The sequence below is a fragment of the Lathyrus oleraceus genome, chromosome 4 (assembly GCF_024323335.1).
Source record: "Lathyrus oleraceus cultivar Zhongwan6 chromosome 4, CAAS_Psat_ZW6_1.0, whole genome shotgun sequence".
NCBI lineage: Eukaryota > Viridiplantae > Streptophyta > Magnoliopsida > Fabales > Fabaceae > Lathyrus > Lathyrus oleraceus.
Window position 1 is genome coordinate 484355583 of NC_066582.1, and position 21444 is coordinate 484377026.

The 21444-nt window shown below is 32.8% G+C and overlaps 1 protein-coding gene across 1 annotated transcript; it reads left to right on the forward strand.

Moving 5' to 3' along the window:
• The first annotated feature begins 20134 nt into the window (after positions 1-20134).
• LOC127138113 (uncharacterized) lies at positions 20135-21389 on the forward strand. The gene is made up of 3 exons (XM_051064514.1): positions 20135-20472; positions 20679-21268; positions 21370-21389. Exons 1-3 carry the CDS (start codon positions 20135-20137, stop codon positions 21387-21389), a joined length of 948 nt encoding a protein of 315 aa, XP_050920471.1.
• The last annotated feature ends 55 nt before the right edge of the window (positions 21390-21444 follow it).

The window sequence follows — 21444 nt, forward strand, 5'->3', positions numbered from 1 at the left end:
TATGGTTTATGGAAGTTAAAATATAAATGATATGAATTTGCAATAAAAGATTATTCTTGAATCCATGCTTCCAAAAGATGAGAAATTTTCACTACAGTCAAATTGAAATTCAATATGTACTAAACCAAAACCAAGTGATGGATCAAACCAAGGGCCAATGTATGCATTAGGGCTTCATGACCTCCCAAAGCAAAAATGAACACCCAAAGTCAATAGCTAGGGTTTAAAATGCATAAATGAATGTCCTGATGTGAACTCCATGAATCAAGATCATGAAATTAGGGTTTGCTCTCCTTATGATGAGCAATTATCCAATATTCAAGCAAAACCTTGATTTTAATTAACCATAATCTTTGACTCTATGATGCTTGTATTAATATGGATGCATGTTGCATATGAATGAAGATGAGTGTGTGCAGATGAATCTCAAGTCATAGGTTGAGTGAGAAGATGAAATAGGGAGGACAAATTTTAGGGTACGACAACGACATGTTTGTTAATGCATGTTTCATCAATAAAATATAAATAGGAGATTATGATAATAAGATCTGATCGTCTTTATCATCTTTGTTATAACAATATGGAAAACACCCATGTTTATTGTTTTTTTACTTATATCGCACAACGTTCCTTGCTCTAAGTTCGCAATCCCTGTGGAGAAAATTTCATTTTATTACTTCGATTACAACTAGTACACTTGCTAGTAAATTGTCATCAAGTTTTTTGCACCGTTGTTGGGGATTATTGATATTTTTGACAAGGCAATAGTGTGCAACATTCATAAATTTTGTATTTAGTTATTTTTAGTTTTTGAATTTTTTAAAAATAGTTTTCCTTTTTTTCATTTTAGTTTAGTTTCCAAATTTATGTTCTTATTTAGTTTTATCAACTAGTGTAGTGCTACTAAGGTATTTATCTTTTGATTGTGTGTGCTAGGTAAAGAAGCAATGTACAATGGAGAGGATCTTTAATATGCTCTATTAGTACGAATTGAAACCTTAAGAAAAGAAAATTGTAGCCTCGACTCCGAGTTCGACAAATGTTAATCTCGTCATAGTGATACAATGTGACTTCTTTGGTGAATGTCACCAAAATGGTCATTGTACACCAGAGAGTTACATTGCATATGTGCACTATGCGAGAAATTATCATGAGCCAAACACTTCCTTCAATACCTCTTCAAGATGGAATAAGCATTCAAGTTGTAAGTTGACAATAGCCACATTCAAAGTTTCATCCCATAAGCGCCTCAAAATCCACTACTATGGATATCACAATTAGAAGAAACATTGGCAAGTTTTATGCAAGCCACTCAAGTAGGTTTTAATAGAGTAAAAAAGAATCATGAAGAGATTATAAAGAAATAGCTGACAATGAACAATAACACTGAGGCATTTATTAAGAATTTAGAATTGCAAATCGGTCAATTGTTCCAACAAATGGTAGCTCAAGCTAGTTCAAGTGGGGGATTTATCTACAATATAATGGATAACCCAAAGAACGAGAATCTTAGCTCCGTTGAGTTCAGAAGTGGAGAGGTGAGTTATACATAAAAGACTAGTGCAGAGAGAAAATAAGACTAGTGCAGAGAGAAAATAAGACACATGCACACCACTAGATGAAATGAGCAAAAAGACTAAGAGAGGATGGTCTGGTTGCAGATGAAGTTTCAAAGGCAATAATTTGCTTATACATAAATATCCAACATGAGCATCTTCAACAACAATATGTCCCCAAGTGCTATTTTGGGAACAAAGCAGATGGAAACGGAGAAATTAATAAAGTATTGGGCTTCATTTATGCTTTGTTCGCTATTATTGAGCCGAAGAAGATTTAGGAACCACATTATCGATTCCTCAAGTTCAAGAGAATCCTACCAAACTAGAGTAAGAATAAGGATGGTGTATTATTTGTGTCATATATGCCACCCTAACGGCGGAGAAAATAGTCAATCTAAGGACCTTAAATAAGTGTTGCATGGGAGACAGCCCACAATTTGGTTTGTAGTATTTAGTTTTTGTTTTCAATTATTTCCCTTTTGTATTAGTGTCTTAGAAGTGGAGAACTAGCTCGAAAATTGTTCTTCCCCTTTGTCGTACTAATTTTTTGTTTTGAATTAATGAATTTGTTTGTGCTTGTTTCTTTTTCAGTTGAGTTGCTACCTTATCTTTGAATAGAAAAGCAATCACAAAAAAAAAGTGAATAAAGTGATCGAGATTGAAGTACCCGAGCTTAGTGATGATTGATAAAGGAAAGGGACACCACTAATTATACTCAACCTTAAGATATCTAAGCAAGTAAGGTTTGAGCCTAAATATTTCCATTTTTTTACTTATTTTGTTCTGAAGCGTATCCATACATTTATAATATCTAGAATTTTTATCTGTTTTAATTAGTTGATCTGATAAACACACATATAGGCAGTTATTTGTGAAAACTCGATGGCCTTGTAAACGACCCCTGTATATTAACTGATATCCCTTGCTAACCAATTTGAGTCTTAGCCTTCCCTTTGGTGACTTAGCCAATTATAATCCCATGACTTGAAAGATAAAATCTTTCCACCCTCCTTGGAGTTAGGTAGATAGATTTCATTTTCAATCTATGCTAATCACCAAGTTTGGGGTTATTCTTGGAAGTTAGCATCATTTAAGTTTGGGGTTAGGGGTACTAGAGAAATTTGTCAAAGAAAGAGAAAAATAAAAAGAAAGAGAAAAAAAAGATGTTAAAACATGACATTTTCAAAAAAACAATGATAAAACAATAAGACCAAAAAAAAGAAAAATTCTCTAGTACCCAATATAAATGAAAGAGTGATATGAAAGGAATAAGATAAGAGAAATACAAAAAGGTACCTAACTCCAAGGATTAAACAGGTTGTCCAAACATTATCCTACCCCGACATAAGGCACATTATAACCTTTAAATTCCTCAAATTGTGTGATTAAATATGATATGACTGATTTTACAAATAACTTACAAATTCATTGATTTTTATGTTTGTATCTTAATTGAGTGAACACACTTGCAATTAGGTGCATAATGGTTAGTAAAGAGACAAGTTGAGTACTTGTGGTGCAAGCACTAATCTGAATTGATTAGATCGAAGCAGGGAAGGCCTCGATCAGCAAAAGTAAGTGACATTCATGTGGTAAGGTTTATGATTTATTCTGACAAAGTTTTAGTGTACAGATAGGTCACTTGAGGACAAGTAAGAGTTCGAGCTTGAGGTTGTGATGACATGCTATCATTGCACGTCATTTAGTAAGAAAATTCATACAAATCAAACTTAAAATGAGCAAGTTAGAAGCAAAAGAGTGGGAAAAGCATGGAAAAGTTCTTTTGGGGTGAAGAAAAATACTAGTTGTGAAAATTGGTGGAAAAAGGAACAAAAACACATTGCTATCTACTGGATTTTACGCGCCCGCACCATTTCATAACGCGACCACGTTGGATTAATCATTATTCATCGCGCCTGCGTTGCTACCAAGCGTGCATGTGTTATTGCATTTTCCTGAAACAATTTTTGCTTACTTTCAAAGGAAAAATAGGAGAAGAAAAATGGGTTCGATTTCCAAGGGAGAGAAGTGACATATTAGGGAAATTTTGGAGCTTTTGGAGGCCATCGGAGAGCATTTTCTTTGGCGATTCTTCACGATCTTTGAATCTACACTTATGGTATTAATTAATTTTAACATGAGTAGCTAGATTCCTCTTAAGTTAGGTCTTATTTTATAATTAACTTATTTTTATTTGATTGGGACATATGATTGAATGATGTTAATGTAATTACTTTGACTCTTTTGTTATTATTCAGTAATTGATTATTCTCATTGCCTATTGTTTGTTGCAACATTCAATTTGATTTTGATAAGTAATGAATACTGACCCGTAGGCTATTTATCTGACATACTTTAAATGTTGAATTCACGAATTGACCAGAGATAGTATAATTAGGAATTGTGACTTAGGGATTAACGCGCTATGTTGCCTAATCTGACAGGAAAATTGGCCTGAAGGATCTGGGAGTTGACACATTAAAACTTAGGGATTAACACACTAAAACTTATTTTTCAAGATAAGTGTTATTAATAAAATATTTTCTAAAAGTCTTGAAGTTGTGCCAGATGAATTGAGAGTATTCAAAACTATTATGGGCAAAGTTTTGCCTTTTCTAATCGACTGGAGCTCTTGTCTAATCGATTAGACCCGTTCAAAATCAAACACTAAGTAATTACGATAATGCCTTAATGATGTATAATAACTAGATATATTTTCTTTCCTTTTTGGAACTGGTAATCGATTACCATTGAAATTTCTAATCGATTAGATTGTTTAAAAGTCATTAAAACCAAATTCCTTTTTGAGCCAACCTCTAGCCTATAAATAGAGGCCCATTCCCTCATTTCATTTCTTCCAGAAACGTGTTTTGACATGTTGCAAAAACGATTCCGAAATTATAAAGTATAATTGGTTTCTTGATCGGTAAAAAACCCACAAGGGTAGAAAAAAGGGAAACAAGCGGGACACAACAAGTTGGTCATAAACTACTATTCTTTACTTTCTCTTTAAAACAAGATTATAAGTGTTACATAATAGCAAATAACCTTTCTTCCCCTAATTAGGATTTGCCTTTATATAATGATAAGAGACTAGTATGCTATTTATAAGAAAACTAACACACTAAACTAATGAGCTTTTACACACATGACCATTATACAAGCTAACTTAAATAATTGGGCATAACAAACATGCCCAATTCGATATGTCAACAAGCCTATCATACTTCGACTACAGCATGTGAACAAACTTCGACGACATGCTAATGATCCTGTCGGATTGTCGAACCAAGAAACTACCCTTCAACCATACTAAAGTTCGATCCAATATCTCACAAATCTCCACCTTGAATCAAACTCTATAACATCAAGGGAACAAACTAGCTTTCTTCATGCAGCTTTATCAATTGCATAGTTAATTTTTTTTTATCCTTTAATTTAACGTCCATGGCTACAAATCCCTTCAACTCTTCTAAACAATCATGATGAACCAGTAGGGCTTTCATCTACAAGCGCCAAAGAATGAAACCGTTCACTCCGGTGAACTTTTCAATCTCAAACTTTGTTAATGACATCTTCTCCATGCTCACTGCACCAATTTGTTGTGAAAACGATGTCGGAATTACAAAGTATAATCGGTTTCTTGATTTGTAAGAAACCCACAAAGGTAGAAAAAAGGAAACAAGCATAACACAATAAGTTGGTTATAAACTGTTATTCTTTACTTTCTCTTTGAAACAAGATTAAACAAGTGTTACAGAATAACATATAACCTCTCTCACCCTAATTAGTATTTGCCTTTATACAATGATGAGAGACTAGTATGCTATTTATAAGAAAACTAACACAATAAACTAATGGATTTTTACACACATTCCCATTACACAAGCTAACTTAGAGAACAAGCTAACTTAAACAATTGGACATAACAAATAGGCCAAAATTCGACATGATAACAATCCTAGCATACTTCGACTACAACATGTGAACAGACTTCGAAGACATGCTAACGATCCTGTCAGATTGTCAAACCAAAAAGCTACCTTTCGACCATACTAGAGTTCGATCTAATATCTCATATGACACTTATCACTCTCTCTCCCTCTTTAAAAAAAATCTTTTACTTTCTCTCACTAATATTTCAACCAAAGTGCTTATTTGAGAAAATCATTTTGTGAGTAGGGATATTTTGTAATTCTGGAAGGGTAGAATTGTAAATTCACCAAGGGAGTCTTTTGTATACACCTTGGTTGAATATTATCCATTTAGGGATTTGTTTGGATTAAAAGCTAAACCCATACAAGCTTTTGGTTTGAGGATTGTATGATCAAACCCTTGTTTAAGTTCAAGCATAACCTGTTATTAAAAGCTTAATAGGTTCGAGATTAGCCTGTCGTAAAATCTCATAGGTTCTTGGTTAGCCTGTGGTAAAACCAATGTTTGGTTAAAGCTTAGCTTGTGATAAAAGCTTGGATAAGGTTTGAGATTAACCTGATATTAAAATCTCCCAGGTTATTGGTTATCTCTTGTAAAACCAAGGTTTATAGTTTGTGAGCTCAGCGAATGGTAAAAGCTTACAAAGGTTGTTTCGAAGCTTGAAGACTAACTGCTCTAAGATTCTCATGGAAAAAATACTAACCACTTCAATCTACAGTTTGTGAAAGGAGTACTAATTGCTTTAATCCACTGCTTGGAAAAGAGGACTCAATCGCAAAACTCCCAATCTTGTTGTTTTTGGTTGGAGGTCAACCAAATTTCCTTGTATAAAGGAGTTCGTGAGTTTTACCTAATAAAAATCTTGGTGTTCATCTCTTCCCTTAAATATTTATTTTCTGCAATTTACGTTTTGCAATTTTTTTCTACAACTTAATATTCAAACATTTTCAAAATGCTTTTAAACTCTGATTTTAATTTGTAAAGGAAGTGTGTTGAGCAAAGTTCAGTAGAAAAATTGTGTGGGCCTTGACACAAGTTTTGTTTGTCAAAATAAGCGTAAAAATGGTCTCAAACTTCATAAACATGAGAACAACTAATAATGTGCATAAGAATTTCATTAGATAAGGTTAGTTAAAGGCAAAAACATTTGATATGTATGATGCATACAAATGACTTAATCTAGTAATGACATAAATAGAAATTTACTTTGCTTAATTTCTCTAAAATTTATGAAAAATGTTAATGATGGTAAGGAAAACATCACGACTTCAACTATTTTTTATTCTCTTTGCTCTTGTTGAGCTAGTATATTTTTCTTCATAATTTTTTCCAAGTCAATTAACTAAGACCTGTTTATTTTAGTTTTAAAAAATTATTATTTTCTTTTAATTTTATAAAAATGTTTTTTATAAAAATGTGTAATATTTATTATAATATATTAAATTAGAAACACACATTTTAATACTATCACTTCAATTTAATTTGTGTCACGTCACTTATATTTATACATGGCACATTCCAAAATTCATCTCCACTTCTCAAAAGGCAAATTTTCAAAATACAAAATCACATAGGAAAATTAATGAGTTTGTTTATTAAACTTTTCCAAACGAAGTTCATGAGCAAGGATGAGCATTCTTGCTTCATCAAAAACATAATATCAAACATGCTCTTAATAAGTGAAGAAACATAATCATAATGAAATGACAACCATTCTAAAATCACATGTAATGTTTGATAAGAATATAATCTCTAGTTGAGGTTGAGAAATAATAAAACTTGTGAATGCGAATAAGGTAAATGTGTTGAGCAAAATTGAGTAGCAAAATTGAGTAGAAAAGTATTGCAGACCTTGACACAAGTTTTGTTTGTCAAAATAAGCGTAAAAGTGGTCTCAAACTTCATAAACATGAGAACAACTAATAATATGCATAAGAATTTCATTAGATAAGGTCAGTTAAAGCCAAAAACATTTAATATGTATGATGACTTAATCTAGTGATGACATAAATGGAAATTTACTTTGCTTAATTTCTCTAAAATTTATGAAAAATGTTAATGATGGTAAGGAAAACACCACGACTTCGAGTATTTTTTATTCTCTTTGCTCTTGTTGAGCTAGTATATTTTTCTTCATAATTTTTTTCCAAGTCAATTAAATAAGACCTGTTTATTTTAGTTTTAAAAAAATATTATTTTCTTTTAATTTTATAAAAATGTTTTTTATAAAAATATATAATATTTATTATAATATATTAAATCAGAAACACACATTTTAATACTATCACTTCAATTTAATTTGTGTCACGTCACTCATATTTATACATGGCACATTCCAAAATTCATCTCCACTTCTCAAAAGGCAAATTTTCAAAAGATAAAATCACATAGGATTAGAGGTTACAGAATCAAAAATCCTCACGAATCCAAAATTATACTAGCTTATCAATTATTTATTAACTTTAATACATATTATTTTCATTAAATTTATAAAATATTATTTCTAATTTTCTTGTAATTATTTTTTAAATATAAAATTAAAAAATTAATATATTTTTCAAAATAATGTCTCTAAAATAATTTTAGGTTGTTTCTATTCTATATTCTTTATATCTTATCAGACAAATAAATAAAAAACAAATAAAAATATTCTTGATTTCTCACCTATAAAGATATATAATTTTCCAAAATTTATTTAAAATTTATCTAATTTTTTTTCTTACAATAACCATAGGGAGTATAATAAAAAATAAAGGTATGACCGCCTAAAATAATAATTCTCATATTTCAACTAATATCATCAATAAAATCACATAAAAGTTATACAATATCATTAGTAACAAGTTAAAACAATTATTTAAAAAAATATTAACCTAACAAATACTTATTAACTTTGATATATATTATTTCAAAAAATTAACAAAACAATATTTATATTTTCATGCTATTATTTTTAAATTATAAAATGAAACAAAAGAAATTTTAATGTAGCATTTCACTAAAATAATTTTATATTCTTTTAATTCTACATTCTTCGTATCATGTCGAATAAATAAACTAAAGACAGATAACAAGATTATTGATTTTTCACATACAAAGATATAAAATATATAGTTTGCTCAATTTATTTTTTACAATAATGATCATGGTAAGTATAATAAAAAGCAAAGATAGTATTTTAATTAATATCAATAAAAAATCATATAAACATTTTGCAATACTATTCGTAACAAATTAAACTAAATCTTCTTTTAAAAAAATTAAGTTAATAAAGTAACTAGCATTTGAAACACTTTTATTCATCATATAACTAATGTTTGACAATATAGCCATAAATTTGAAAAAAAATTGAAAATCTTATTTGATAATAATAGCAAATAAAATTTAAACTTTATTCCGGACTAAAATTAAACATATGTTATTAACAATCTTAAAATTAAATATCTAAAAAAAATATATGTACCAAAGAGACATAAAATCAAAATTAATTATTTAATTTTTCAAACATTTATAAACATTTATTTTTTCTTTGAATGTGTTTTTATTTGTGATTAGTTGATATCATAATTTCAATTATAATTCATAACAAATCATTAATGATATTAGGTTATTGACCATATTTATTAAAAAAATAATTCTTAACATAATTAAAATCTAATAAAAACAAATAAAAATTAATTTACAACCACATATCATATGAGTTTTAATCTAGTTATAAATATCATTTTTGAAAAAAAACTGAAACAGAAGGATCCATAATTAATTTTTAAAAATCTTATTTTGTTAAATTATTTTTAAAATATGTAACATTATATTTAATTGTTCCATAATATTTTGAAACTCTTATTTATGTCTGTTATCTTTTCATACCTTTATATATCTCAAGATGATATTTTATGAGATTTTTTTATAAAAATAATCAGGTTTTTAAAAAAAAATACGAAAATAACTATCTTTTTAAAAAAAATACCAAAATAACCAATTTGGGAGAGGATGCGCCGGGGGAGTTGGCGCACCCCAAAAAAATAAGAGGAGGCGCCAAATGCATTGGGGCACATGCATTGGGCCTCATGAAGAGACGCCAATGCTTGTGGCGCCTGCATGACCCTCCTAAAGGAAGCGCCAAGGGCAATGGCGCCTGCGTGTATGTGTGTGCAAGGCGCCATTTTTTGTGGCGCCTGTGTGTGTGTCATGTGGGTGCCAATTCAACTGGCGCCTACGTGTTTTGTCCAATTCATCTTCCGTCTCTATAAATACCATCACCTTGCATACAATTATTTTCACTCAAATTCATCTCATAGTCTAGTTCAACCATCAATTTTAATTTTCTTTGTTTCAACAATGTCTGCATACATTCAGAAACGAAATGCTGATGTAATATTTTCTGCCGTTTCGGCTCCGATACAAGTTCGACTTTGGAACATAGATACGTTTGAACGTCTTAATCGGACGTTGTATAGTTGGTTAGAGAGAGAAATTGGAGAGGGTGAACGGATTAGAATACAATGGCTTGTGTCCACGTTCAACCAAAACGGAGAAGTGCGTGAATTGGTGGATATTAAAACCGACCAAGACGCTCGTAGGATGATGCCGTACATGTTCAAAATTGTTTTGATGGTTGTAATCACATGGTTTTTGTATTCTAGTTGTTTTAATTGTTTGTGTTATTTTTTATGAACAACTGTCTTTTCGTCACAGACGTCTACTATGAAGTAAAATAAATTTTCCATATATTGCAACAAAGGTAGCTTGAAATAAATTTAACTTTCCATATATAGCAACAGAGGTACATCTGAATTTATCTGGTTGTACTCGTTCCAACGCTAGGACAGTTATTACGATTGTGATCTGATTGACGGCATGAACTACATAGTCTAACCATTTTGTTTGCCGTATCCATTTCGGTTTGAGTCCGGGTGCTGTTAGGGCGACCCTTTTTCTTCCTTCGCATAACTTTGTTGTGCCAGACGATGTCCCCTTGATATTCTGGCCAATAATCCTCTTTTGCCACTACTGAAAAACTAATTTTATAAACATTTGAAAGGCTGGCGACTTTGTAAACTTCAGATATCAAGTAGGATGGATCCCTTCGAACCTTTGAGCACGCCGCTATGACATGGGATCAGGGGGTACGAAAGGCTTGGAACCTTCCGCAGTCGCACCAACCTCTATCTAATTCGACTCTATACTGTCCCATTGGCATGCCCTCATTGCTATCCATGGACTCGACAACACTAAACCAACCTTTTGTTCGGTCAAATACCGTAACCACGTGTGTGTTTGCTTTGGCAACTTCATGTCTGATGAATTTCATTGAAGCATCACTGAACAACTGTCCATATTGCAACACGAAACTCCATTTTGAGCGTCTGGTTTCAAACAACGCCCCTAGCCTGAAATATGTAGCTTGCACCAAAGCAGTTATTGGTAGGTTACGAATTCCTTTAAAGACAAAGTTCATTGATTCCACAAGATTTGTTGTCATGTGGCCCCAACGTTGTCTGTTGTCGTATGCCCTAGTCTACTTGTCCAACGGAATACTATCGATCCACAGAACCGCATCTTCGTTCAACAATCTTATTTCCTCGCGGTAGTGTTTGAAAGAAGGTTCTGTTAATGCGTAACCTGCATTGACAACCTTCTTACGCAACGTCTTATATTTGATTTCCCGCATGAAATTCTGAGCAATATGTCTAATACAAAACACATGCGTCGAATGAGGATTTTGCCAGCCATTGTCAATGTTATTATATGCACTGATGATTGATGGGTATCTATCAGAGATCAAACACAAGTTAGGCTGAGGTGCAACGTGCAATCGGAGATTTCTTAGGAAAAAACTCCATCCCTCAGCAGTCTCCCCTTCAACTAGGGCAAAGGCGATCGGAAAAATATTATTGTTCCCATCTTGTGCCACTGCCATCAGTAACGTTCCTTTGTATTTTCCATACAACCATGTACCATCAATTTGTATAATTGGTTTACAGAAGAAAAAAACCTATGATACACGGTTGATACGCCCAAAATAGACGGTGAAATATTCTATTTCCAACAACACACGTACCATCTGGTGTATATGCGGGCAATGTTTCCATCTTGAAAATTGTACCGGGAGCATAGTGTTTTAGAGCCAACATGTATTTTGGAAGTTGTTTGTAAGATTCCTCCCAATTGCCAAACACTTTTTCAACAACTTTTGTTCTAGCTATACATGCCTTCCTATATGATGGTGTGTACTTGTACTCTGCCCTAATATGCGAGATTATTGTACTCACCTTTAAAGACGGATTATCGCCAATGACAGACAATATTTCATCGCATATTAGTTGAGAGCTTAATTTACGATGATCCTGCATTGGGTTTGTCAGCATGCATGTGTGATCTGGACCCATTGGTCCAATCTCCCAAGACTCCCTCCTCTTCCGATACGAAGCTGACAACTTAAAAAGGCAGTGCTCATTCGGACAATAAACTTTATACCTCGATGCGTCAGTTCTGTCAACTTTGAAATCTGCTGATAGTTGCATGTGGAATTTTTTAATGGCTTTTACACATTCCTCTTTTGTGCGAAATGTGTCTCCTTGTTTCAGAGATCCTTGCATTTGCACGTAAGGATTGTACCATACATCTGCCGAAGGTTCATCTGAACCCAAATTTAACCTTGTCATGTGTTGGGGTGGGAAATATACATGATTTGCTGGTATTGGCTCCTCTTCCTCTTCAGCGTTCACCATCGAATCAACGATGATCTCAGGTTCCTCTTCTTCATTGTCTGGAACATTCACCTCACCTTGTTCGTCATCAGTCTCACAAAACACTTGTGACTGATCAATGTACTAAGACTCCTGTTGTTGATGTGTTAATATATACAACTCTATATCGTTGTAACCAGATTGTTTGTGACTGCCAAACATATGTTGAACATCATCATCATCTCGAATCTTCTTCGGATAATATTTTACCTGGTTTTCTACAAAACAAACTGGATTTTTATAGATGATTTAACCCACATTATTGCACTGCAATTTCTTTTGTATTCTTTGTTTTAGGTGAAAAATTTGATCGCCGATTTATTATAAACCGAGTCACCTCTGTGTCTCGAAAACAAAAACCAAACAACTGATGATCAAATATTTCACCTTCAACATGTGCACTGATCATATAATGTTGTGTGGAAGACATTGTGTTGAATGGAATTGAAACTGAATGCATTGCTAAGTTGTTCAACTGCACAACATAAATAGTTAGCCAATGCATTGATAACTTGATAATTGTCTGTACAGACTTGACCATGCATGCAGTTGAAGGAATCCAACACGCAGAGAAAAGAGTGAAAAGAATACATGCAGTTGAAGGAATCCAGCACGCAGAGAAAAGAGTGAAAAGAATACTCAATAGCTAGGGAATCAAAGAATCTCTGAGTTCTGTGCCCTAAGATTCCAAACCTAGGTGCCCATTCCCTAGGCGCCATAAAGTAACTGAGGCGCCAAAGGCTTGGGCGCCCCTTCACAAAACAAAACAAAGGCGCCACTAGGAAGGGCGCCCCTTCCAATTGGCCTACACTTAGGCGCCAAGAGGAAGGGCGCCTCTTCCTTGCATGTGAGAAATCACATGTAGGCACCAAACTCAAGGGCTCCTCTTCCCTTGCATGTGATTTCTTCACATGCGCCTAGTAGATCCTCACATGATCTTCCATGCTGAATTTTGTCATTCACTTGTCTCCTCTTGCCTTTGCATGCAACCAATCACACTCTTTTTGGTTTCTAAACCTACTCACTCATTCATCTATAAATAGTCTCTCATATCAACAATATCAAATAATCTTCATCACACTCTTTTCTTCTACCACATTTCTTTCATCTAACAAACTCAAGCTTTGCAAAATCGAATCATGTCTTTGTTAACTATGGGCGATGAACACAGAGGCGCAATCGAGAATATCTCGGCATTTGTATGTTATCTCTCTCTTTTAGTTACTATTTCTGGATTACCTCTAATACATATCTTCTTTGTGTTATACCTTTGTAATCTCTCTCTTTTTAGTTTCTATTTCTGGATTACATCTAATACATATTTCTTGAGTATGTATTTCTTCTTCTAATTGTATTTTCTTATTTTTTTGTTATTAGGATCCGAAGCGGTTTAGATGTCGTGTACATGAATATGTATCCCACGATCCTTTAATAAAACCATATATTAGAGGATGTGGATTTGGAAATCTACTAAACATTGTTTCGTACTCGGTGGACTACAAGTTCATTTTGGCTTTGTTGGAGAGGTGGAGACCCGAGACCCACACATTTCACCTTCCGATTGGTGAGTGTATCGTCACACTTGAGGACGTGTACATGTTGTTGGGTCTTCGTATAGATGAAAAGGCAGTGAATGAGCAAGTTAACCAAGACAACAATATATGCAATGAATTACTGGGTGCCCCTTTGTTAGACGACGAAACTGAGGGAGACACATCCGGTCAAGCAAGGGGCAAGGTATAAATTTAAAATACCTTAAACAATATTATGCCAGTATAGTATTGTCCGAAGATTCAAACGAGTATGAGAAAATAATAAAAGCTCGGTGTTATATTATGATTTTATTTGGTAATTTTTTGTGTCCAGAAAGTACAGGTAATTCTGTGAATATAATATATTTACCTTTATTACGCAACATCAATAAGGTAAACAGTTATAGTTGGGGTTCAACTGTGTTGCCCCATCTATATAGTGCAATGTGTAGAACTGCAAAAAAGAATACCTGTACTTTTTTTTCATGTGCTTATTTGCTTCAAGCTTGGGGGTGGTCTAGGATGCCGTCGCTCGCCCCGATAAATGAGCGTCCATTCGTGTTCCCCTTTGCAACCAAGTAAGTCTAGCACTTTACCATTCACCATTTAGTTAATTATATTTATTATTATAATTAACAGTAAATAATATTTTTCACTTCTTCTTATTATCTTAGGTGGTCAGTAAGGGGAATGAACTACAATAGGTGTCCAAAACACGTTATTGTAGTCTATCAAAATCTATTGGACCACATTGGACATGATGATGTAATACTCCTACCAAACTATATTTTAATTTAAAAATACTTCTCAAATTATTTTCCATCTAACGATTTGGTATTTTTTTTCCAGTTTGTTTGGAGGCCATATCTGGGTCTGAATCATGATGTGAACCATGACGATGCTGCAGTTTGGACAGCGAAGACACCGATTATCCGATTCACTACAGTTGAAATGCACCAAAGTGACCGGGTTAAACTGCAGTTCGGAATGCTACAACATATTCCAGAATCTCCCACGTGTTTGGGGAATTGGCATCAAAAGAGGGTCGATGCACAGTGAGATTATTCTGACTGGAGAGACTTTGCAAAAGACATGTCTCGTCAATGGAGGAATCGACGACAACACATCTTGAACGAACCAGTCATCCAAGGTGCAAGACCGACTCAACAATATATGGCATGATTTAGGTCTATAACAACTCAGTAATTTATATCTAAGCCACGGTATTTGATGGATCCGCGCTAACTTGCTTCGTCATCGTATGCCCTACATCAATTCACCACCCAACACCAATGTGAACCCACCCAAACTCAACAACCAACCATACAACATCAACCGACCACATACACACAACAATCACACACCCAACATCGCAATCTGTTCATGCCAACCACCCAACAACGAACCACCCAACGTCGCAATCCATTCATACCATCCACCCAAACACAAAATCAAGAACCAAACCCCGCAACCACAGCCGTCTATAGCCCAGATGATTCATATGGGTCACGTCATCGTAGCCCCCCCCACCAATTAACACCCAACCACTGTTTAACTATAATACGCCCCAAGAACCATTGATTCATTTTCAAAATGACTTAATGGCTCAATTTGGGCAACTATACCGTCCCCAATTCACCTAACCCCAACGCCCTAACTACGATGACATGGGCACCGAACTCCATTACGGAAGCGTCGTTGGCCAGAGTCCCTCCGGATATTGGGAGCAAATGATGACACATCTGTCAAATACCGCTGGAACTTCTGCCGGACCTTCCAACCAGCCATCGCTCGATCAGGTTAGCACCCAAAGACCACAAACACCTCAAGAAAATCGTGGGAGACCTCGGAGACAACCTAACGCACCGGGATGTGGAACCGGGGGACGTTATAATCGGGCGGGTCATTAGGTTTTTTATCTTTCCAATGTAATCAATTATTATATATTTAATGAAGTTATTTTATTTTCATTTTTATTTATTATGTATTAAATAATAAATATTAAATATTAAAAACAAAAAATATTAAAAAAAATATATAACTAAAAAAAATTAAAATAGAAAAAAAAAATACTATGAGGGGGTGTATGCGCCAGATGTGGTGGCGCATACACCCACCAAACAAAGGCCACACAGACGCCATTGCCCTTGGCGTCTCCTTTAGGAGGGCCATGTAGGCGCCAGATGCATGAGCGCCTCCTTTAGGAGGGCCATGCAGGCGCCACAAGCATTGACGCCTCTTCATGAGGCCCAATGCATGTGCGCCAATGTATCTGGCGCCTCCTCTTATTTTTTTGGGGGTGCGTCAACTCCCCCGGCGCATCCTCTCCCAAAGTTGGTTATTTTGGTTTTTTTTTTGAAAAGATAGTTATTTTTGTATTTTTTTGAAAAATCTGATTATTTAAAAAAAAAAATCTATTTTACGAAGTCACACCTTGTTTAAATTGTTGCATTAGTATTGATCATTCGGATTATATCTGCATTTGAATATTCATTATGACGATAATGCTTAATGACATTGCTTCGATCTTAATGGGGTGAATCTTTCCCATGGACTATAGATGTTTGATGGCTGATGTATAATATATCATATAAATATATTTAAAGAAATCAATACTTAATAAATCAATAGATGGTTGAAGGACAATTTTGTTTTTACTTTAATTATTTTAAAAAAATAAATTAAAATTTGATCTATATCTTTATTCTTTGATTCATTGATCCATTATTCAATTTCATCATAAATATTGAGAAATAGTTAAATATGTATAAATTAAAAATAATAATTATATTAGCAGAATCTATATCTAATTTAAGAGAGAAATACGGTAACATGTTAATATTGATTTTTTAATTTTAATATCAATATATAATATGATTAATTAACAATATTATCATTATTATTAATTATCAAATATCAAATATAAAAAAAGATAAAAAAGAAAGAAATTTAAGATTTGACAAAGATTTGTAGACATTTAATTCAATTTAGAGTTAAAACAGAAGAAAAAAATTACATGAATTATAAGAAAAACAAAAAATTAAAATCAAACGGTAAGACAAAATTGAATAGATTGATAATACCATATTTAAAAAGGAAAATAATATATTCATGGAATATTTGATTAAACGGACAAAAACATTAACCAACAACTACGTTGAATAAAAAAGTACCTAATAAAAAGCATGAAATAAATATTAAAAATGCAAAACAAAATACAATAGCTGATACCACCGACCACCCCCGTAAACCAAACATAGAAACCAAGATCATGATTTTGCATTAAAAAAATTGTAGGTGTGTATAAATAGGAACTGATTTGTCATCCTTCTAAGGATGAATCAAAATTATTCTCACTCCAAAATCTGGTAGGATCTGGACATACATAATCTTGTTGTTGTTGCTCTCAATGACATTAAATTTTATTTTCATCCCTTCAGATAAAATGATGCAGCTTGCAAAAATCAATCCATCCTTCAGATATCTTGCATAATATTTTTGGTTCAATATCAAAATTCAAAATACAATTAAATCCACTATTAACGTAATCAAGCAAAAGCAATTCAGAAACAACTGATGGTAAAATGGCTTGACAGAATCCACGCCAAGGTAAACTCTGTGATCAATACAACACGAAACTATATATTAAATCACAAAGAAAAAAATATGATTTTTAATAAGTTTTAATAAAAAATAAATAAGATAAAGGATAAAAAAATATACTAACACTCCAGAATTGACATCAGACAACGTCAATGCTTTCGTAAAACTAAAAATAAACAATTTTGATACATGATGCTCAAAAGGGAAAATAGAAAAATAACTAGTACTTGATGAGATAGCTTCAAGAGGTTTTCTAACCAAACACCGTTTAATTGGAGGAATAGTGATAGGATACTCAATCTCTTCACCAAACATACTTGTAAGTCTTATACGTAAAAGGTCATTTTCTATATATCTGAACGTAACCCAAACACTAAACTTTATGTCGTAAACATCTCTCACCGAGCCAACCATCATTAAAATAGTTCTTTCCCCTTTTCTTTAGGACTTACACCTCAAACTCATTATCTTTTAGATCCCGAAAAATCATATATGGTGCAATCTCGTCTCCAAATTCTTTAGCAAAACATGAATGAAGTTTTTTCATTGACTGCGTTTTATAAAATACAATTAGTTAGCAAATAATAAAGCAAGCGACATAGATAACATGTGCTTAAAAATGCTTATAGATTTAAGGCATAATTAGTCACCAAGTCTCTAATGTGGCATGACAACAAGGTCACTAGTACAAATATGAGTCAACATATGTAGTTAAAAATTGATACACGATTTAAAATGCAAGAATTTTGCTTTCGGGGAATCCCGTATTTTGAATAGTGTATTAGTTTTTAAGTACATATGCTGACTCAGATTTGTATTAATGACCTTGCTGTCACACAACGTCACCGGAACTTAATCTTTTTTTGTTAGAAATTGACGAAAGTGACCAAATAGGATAATAAAAGTGAAGTTAAGAGACTAACTTGTAATATTTTTTAGTTAAGGGAATAAAGCAGAATATTAAACTAAGTTAAGAGACTAAAAAATATATTAAGATAAAATATAACGCAAGAAACTGCATTCCGATCAAACAAGCAAATAGAATGCATGCATTGAAAACATAATGCAAGTAAACATATCTATCAAACATTATGAAAAAAAAATGCAAGCAATTTGTATTTGCAAATATAACTCATTTATTGGGGAAGATACACGCATCACTTACATTATGGTTGTCGAAATCTATATGATATGTTTGCATTCTTGCAAGCAAATTCGTTATATGAGTGTTGTGCTCATCGTCAATAATATTTGCAACTTTGATACCAAAAAACTTTTCATTAACTTTTTTTTCATAAAACTTTTCATTTTTTTAAAAAGGGTTGTTTGAAGCCATTAAATTTTTTAAATAATTTATGTTTGTTTGTTAAAAGCTGGAAGTGATGGGAGGGCAGAGATGAATGTGTTGCAAAACATTACTTTATATAGAGCGACATTGGATAATTCATGCTTAGGAATCATTTATTGCTAGGTCATTTATTATTATTTTTAAAATTTAAAATTTAAGTAGGTGTCATCATTATATAAAATTAAAGAGAAAATAACTTTTTAAAAGTAATAAGATAAAGATAAAGATTAAGCTTTTGAATGAACTCAATTTTGTTAGATCCAACGTTGACTCAATAGACATGAATATTTAAAATGCAATAACTTAATTTTGAGTACATATTTATTTACCTACTTAAGCATATTATTATTTTTAAATAAATAATTTGATGTATCTATGATTAGACTAAAATTAATAGAGTAATAATCAAATTAAATTTAAATTTTAATATTTATAATATTTTAGAGCATACGACTTTAGATATTTTATTTCTATTTATTAATAGCGCATTTAAATTATAAATATTCAAATATTTTGTTGTTTTAATATTGTTCATAAAATATTGATTATCTAAATACATTTCTTCGATAAATTTAACCCTGTTATTAAAATAAATTAAATCTAACATGGTATAGATATTAGAAACAAAAATGATATATTTATAAGCCTTAAAAATATATTAATTTTCATTTTTACTTTCTCTTTATGAATTTTGTTTGACATAATTTTTTTAATATAGACATTTTTTTTAAATTATTAATTTATAAATATCAATAATTTATTTACATTAATACGTGAATTCAAATAACTTTTTTTAAAAGACTAAACATAAATAAATAGTGTAATTTTAAAAAAAAACTTGTTTAAGATTTTATTTATATTTTTATATCTAATCAAATAGTTCGATATTGGAGACAATCAATATGCAATTCTCATTACTTAATAACTAGGCTAAGTTTTTTTAGCCTCAACATGCACCATCGAGATAGAACATTACTTTCAAACAATATTGGAGATATCACTACCAATTGACCTATTTTTTTGTGTGTGGGTGTTTTGCTATGAGCTCTTTGTATTAGAATATTTTTTATGTGTGTGTGAGTGTTTTGCTATGAGCTCTTTGTATTAGAATTAACACTTTATATTTTACAGACTTTCCATCTTAGCTTACACTACTACACCTTCTTGTATATATAAACCATATTGTAACTCATTATTATTCATTGAATGGAACAATATTTTTCCTTTCCTTCTTCTTCTTGAATGTAACTACCTTCTTCTTCTCCTTCTTGATGCATAACTAACTGTTTTCATCTCCCATTCATGATGAACACATGTTCCATTGATATGGTATCAGAGTTATCTCAACTCTGGTAGCCATTGTTCTTCCCCCTTCTTCCTTCTTGTTTCCTTATCTCTGCAACAATGGCTGCACAAAATTTTACAGATTTTGCTACCAACTCTGCTAATCCTCATTACCTGCATCCGAACGAGAATCCGACTCTTGTTCTCGTTTCTTCACCGCTCGATGACAAAAATTACCACACCTGGTCTCGTTCAATGCAAATCGCGTTGATCTCCAAGAACAAGGACAAATTCATCGACGGTACTCTTCCCAAACCCCCTGTTTCAGACGTTCTTTATGCGTCGTGGATCCGTTGCAACACGATGGTTCTTGCGTGGATACAACGCTCAATCTCTGCACCAATTGCACGATCGGTTCTATGGATTGACACAGCTGCGGTGTGTGGAAGAATCTGCAGGTTTGATTTTCTCATAGTGATATTTTCCGCATATCTGACATTCAAGAAGATCTTTACATGTTCCGTCAAGGTACCTTAGATGTATCCAATTATTTTACTCATTTGAAAGTTCTGTGGGATGAATTGGAAACTTATCGTCCAATTCCATCTTGTTCCTGTGCAATTCCATGTTCTTGTGGTGCTTCTGGATCGATTCGCCGTTATAGGGATCAAGACTATGTGATTCGATTCCTTAAAGGTTTGAATGAGAAATTCACTCATTCCAAGAGCCAAATCATGATGATGAATCCGTTACCTGATATTGATAAAACCTTTTCTTTGGTAATTCAGCAAGAAAGAGAAATGAATCATGCTAATTCTGCAGTTCTTCCTAGTGTTGGAAATAATGAAGAGAGTATAGCCTTGAGTGTATCTCATGATGCTCAGCTAAACAAATTCAATTCATATAGAGGAAAATATCAGGGTGCAGCTGGTTCAAGAGGTCAAAATCGTGTCTGTACTCACTGTAGGAGAAATAACCATACCATTGATACTTGTTTCATTAAGCATGGGTATCCACCAAGCTTCAAACACAAGATCAAAGGCAATGGGTTCAGTTCTCAACAGTCTGCAATAGCCAACAATGCATCAGAGACACCTGCATCAGGTTCAAGTTCCACCAATTCCTCTTATGGCTTGACTCAAGAGCAATACAACAACATTTTGGCACTGCTTCAACATTCAAAACCTGTTTCCACAGCCAATTCAGTGTCTACATCTCCTCTTGTGCTAAATTCTTTGTCTTCCAATGCCAATGGTAAACCTCATTCTTTGTGGATCCTTGATACATGAGCTACAAATCATACATGTTCCTTTGATACTTTGAAAGGATTGTAACAACCTAAATTCTTTTTTTAGAGAAAGATTTTGATACTTAAATTATCTCGAAAGTGATCAACATAACATGCCTTATAAAATTAAAAAAAAAAAATT